The sequence below is a fragment of the Mus caroli genome, chromosome 7 (genome assembly GCF_900094665.2).
Source record: "Mus caroli chromosome 7, CAROLI_EIJ_v1.1, whole genome shotgun sequence".
NCBI lineage: Eukaryota > Metazoa > Chordata > Mammalia > Rodentia > Muridae > Mus > Mus caroli.
The window spans coordinates 82,211,855-82,216,174 of NC_034576.1; the positions used below are offsets into that span (position 1 = coordinate 82,211,855).

At 48.4% G+C, this 4,320-nt stretch overlaps 1 protein-coding gene across 1 annotated transcript in view; it reads left to right on the forward strand.

The window, feature by feature from the left end:
• The first annotated feature begins 224 nt into the window (after positions 1 to 224).
• The window catches only part of Ticrr (TOPBP1 interacting checkpoint and replication regulator), a 41,104-nt gene continuing 37,008 nt past the window's right edge, over positions 225 to 4,320 (forward strand). The window contains exon 1 of the mRNA XM_021167048.1: positions 225 to 985. Coding sequence (XP_021022707.1) covers positions 323 to 985 — 663 coding nt within the window. The 5' untranslated portion in view covers positions 225 to 322. The remainder of the gene's footprint in view (positions 986 to 4,320) is intronic.

Genomic DNA, 4,320 nt, shown 5'->3' on the forward strand with positions numbered 1-4,320 from the left:
CAGGCCAATGAGAACTACATTTCTCCCGGAACTCAGCGCCCCGCCCACAGCCACACCCTCCACCAATCAAGCGGAGGACTTCCACACGCCTTCCAGTTAGGGTTAAAGAGGGAAGTGCTTACGTAACTTACGTTCAGCCTCCAGCCAATAGGAGCTGAGTTTGGGTACCAGCTCCTCCAATAGCTGCAGCTGTCGGAGAGCGCGGGAGCCTTCGGAGCAGGGCCTCAGAGAAGCGGGCAATGGCGCTGGTTCTCTGAAGAGAGTGCTTTACCTCAGGAAGGGCCACGCGCGGCCGGGCAGGGGGAGTCCCGTGGCGGCCGAGATGGCCTGCTGTCACAAAGTGATGCTGCTGGTGGACACGGCGGGCGTCTCTGCTCACCATAGCCCGGCCCGGCGCGCCGCCCTCCGGCTCCTCACTTACCTGAGCTGCCGCTTCGGCCTTGCCAGGGTCCACTGGACCTTCAAGTTCTTCGACTCTCAGGGGGCACGGAGCCGGCCCTCCCGCGTGTCCGACTTCCGCGAGCTGGGGAGCCGCTCCTGGGAGGACTTCGAGGAGGAGCTGGAGGCCAGGCTGGGGGATCGCCCTCCCGGAGCTCACCTGCCGGGCCCGACGCCCAGGGCCACCCACACGCACGGTGCCCTGATGGAGACGCTGCTCGACTACCAGTGGGACCGGCCGGAGATCACGTCGCCCACCAAGCCGATCCTGCGGAGTAGCGGCAGGAGGCTGCTGGACGCCGACGGCGAGGCCAGGGAGGCCCAGGCCGCGCTCGGGGGCTTTGGGAACGCCGTCTTCCTCCTGGCGTCCTGTCCGCACTCGCAGAGGGAGCTGCTTCAGTTCGTGTCCGGGTGCGAGGCCCAGGCTCAACGCGTGCCGCTCACCCCAAAGCAGGTGATGGAGAAGGTGTTGCCCAAGAGAGTCCAAGAGGTCATGATCGCCCGAAATATCACCTTGTACTGGGTGGACACCACCGAGCGATCTAAGGTAAGGTGAGAGCAGTCTGGATCCGGTCCGCAACTCCCCGACAGCTGAACTTGTCAGGCTCCGTAAAGTGCCACAGACCCAGAATGAAATCCCATGTGCCTTCCGAGGGAAACCCTTGCGGGTCGCAAAGGACAGTTTTCCTCCAACAAAATGGGTAGATTCTGGGTACCTATTAAATACGAGTGTGGGAGAGCTTCTGCGCTTTGCTACCTGGGTGCTTTTGCGTCCTTAGTTTTGCTACACAGCACTTGTATTCCAGCATGGTGGAAGCCTGGTTCAGCCAGGCTACAGGACTTGGCTGCTTGTTTTGTCTAGTGCCGCTGTGTCTTCCTGGACTTCTAATCCTCTCCCTCGGAGGCAGTAGAAACCTCTCTTAACCTTTGTTGTTGGCCCGGCCTGATGACGCCCCAGCCCACAGGAGGCAGAGAGGCAGTGTATCTCTCTAGTTCTAGCCTCCATCCAGGTCTATGCAGAGAGGCCCCATCTCCAAAACAAAAGCAACCCCCTTTGTTGTTGTGGCCTGTGCTCTTTCTCTATTGTGTTCCAGTTGGACACACCTGTCATCTTCCATTTATTCTAAAAACACCACCTCAATAACGGTCCATGGAAAGCTGAGGCAGGACTGTCACAGTGCAGGACTAGCCAGGGCTGCAAGATCTTATTTAAAAAAAACAAAAGCATACAACAAAAATCTCACAGTTATGACTCCGTTTTGTATTTCCCCACAATTTAACATTGTGTTAAGTAAATATTTGCTGATTAGTCACTTTTGGGGGGAGGGGGAGGCTGGAGATAGGGTTTCTCTCTATAGCCCTGGCTATCCTGGAACTCGCTCTGTAGAAAAGGCTGGCCTCGAACTCAGAAATCTACCTGCCTCTGCCTCCAAAGGTGTGGGCCACCACTGCCTGGCTATTTTCGGTGTGTGTGTGTGTGTGTGTGTATGTTTGTTTTGAAACAGACTAGTGTAGTGTAGTGGCCTGGAGCTCTGTGTAATGGAGGATGACTTTAAACTCTTGGTCTCCTGCTTTCATATGTATATAAAGATTTCATCATTTAGTAAAGATCTATGCACTACTGAGGTACTCCATTGAGTACATCCTACCCTGCTGTAGGTGCTGGAGATATGGTGATAAATAAAGTGTCTTTTCTAGTTTGGAAGATAGATTAAACAGATGTGCAAATCAACGATGATTTCAAAACTTGCTCCAAAGAAAAAAGACTGAGTGAGGGAGCAGCTGGCTATTGTACTTAGGGGTGGACTTAGGAAAGAAGGCCTTTCTTACAGACTTGAACAGCGAATGAGGAAGAAAGGGAAGGCCGGGAAGACTAATCCAGACTTAGCCAAGGTGTGGGTGTAAGGGTATGAGCTGGGAGTGAACTTGAAAGGCGAGGAGCTCGGAACCCAGGAAAGCAATGGGGAGGACAAAGTGAGAAAGAACTGGCTAGTCCTCCAGGCCAGGCTTGAAACAGATCAATGAGAAGACTTAGAAAGTGGTTTAAATAGGTGAAGAGCTACAGTTAACAGAACTGCATAGCTCTGCACCAGGAGTTGATTAAGTAGCAAGATTACAGATGAGAAATTAACAATGGTCATACAGAATGTTAAGATTCAGGGGAAGAGTTGGGGGATAAATATGATCAAAATATATTGTAAGAACAGCTCCAAGAATTAATTTACAACTTTAACTTTATTTTGCGTGTATGGGTGTTTTGTCTATGAGTTACCTGCAAGGCTGGTGCCTATGAGGGCCATAAGAGATTGATTTCTAGGAACTGGAGTTATCTGTTGTTTTGAGCTGCCATGTGGGTGCCAAGAATTAAATCTAGTTCCTCTGAAAGAGAAGACAGTTCTCTTAACTGCAGAACCACCCCTCCTGCTCTAATAGAAATATAGTGTTAAAGCTGGTTGAATGATGCCTTTAATCTCAGACTTAGGCAGAGGCCAGTGGATCTCTGAGTTCAAGGCCAGCCTGGACTACATATCGAGTTCCAGGACAGTGAGACCCTGACTTGAAACAAACAAACAAATATTAGGCACTTAGTATTAAGTATTGGGGCTGGAGAGATGGATGAGGTTAGGAGCACTGATTGCTCTTCCAGACCTGGACTCAATTCCCAGCACCAAAGTGGTGACTTACAACCTTTGTAATTCCTCTCCCAGGGGATTTGATACCCCCTCTTTTGACCTCCAAGAGCATCAGACGATCAAGTGGTGCATAGACATACATACAGGAAAACCACCTATATACATATAATAAATTTTATACACACACACATAAAGATTTCCAATATAAATTGGGTATAGTGGAGTGCTTGGGAGATTTGTGTGCAACTAACACACGTAAATGAAAAGTTCTTTTTTAAGTTTTGTTTTTCATCAGTAGACAGCCCCCACCCTACCCTTCCAAGCTGCTCTTCTGGCTGAATCAGTTTCAATAGATTTGTTTCTTGTGACATTTGAGCCAGTTTGCTGTTCTTCCGCATAACAGTGAACTACATGTATGATAACAGATTAATCGATTAATTAATTTACTGTTACAGCACCTCAAACCTTCCAAGATTGCTGCTGTGCCTGACTGAAGGAAAACTTTCAGAATAATACATCCTGGTTTTCTGTTTTGTTTTGTTTTAAAAGACAAGGCTCAGGTTGTGGTATATAGCTTGGAATTCAGCCCTACTACTTTAGCCTCCCTAGGGCCGTGGCATTTAATTGATCCATCATGAAAGTGTCATTTTTAAAAACATCAAGATAGTTTCATTCTTGGACTGATGTCTCTATCATCGCCTTGCTGTATTTGTGGCCCAAATCCTTGCACCTCTTTGAACTTGAATATAATGTATAGTTGGGGGCTGACCTGGATAACCTTGAAGACCCTTCCAGTTACTTGTTTTTTATTGTTTTTTTTTTTCAAAGATTTATTTTTTTTTTATTTTATGTATGTGAGTACACTGTAGCTGTCTTCAGACACACCAGAAGAGAGCATCAGATCCCATTACAGATGGTTGTGAGCTACCATGTGGTTGCTGGAAATTGAACTCAGGACTTCTAGAAGAGCAGTCAGTGCTCTTAGCCACTGAGCCATCTCTCCAGCCCCCTTTCAGTTCTTATCCCTCATATTTATATGGCAGTTTATAGTTTAAAGTTATGTGCATTATTACTGTGTGCTTGGTGCCCTGGGAGGTCAGAAAAAGGTGGAACTGAAGTTACAGACAGCCGTAAGCTGCCAGGTGGGTGCTGGGAACCTGGGTCCTCTGGAAGAGCAAACTGTGCTCTTAAGCATTGAGCCATCTCTCCACCCCCAAGTTCACCAGTCCTTTTTTTTTTTTTTTTTTTT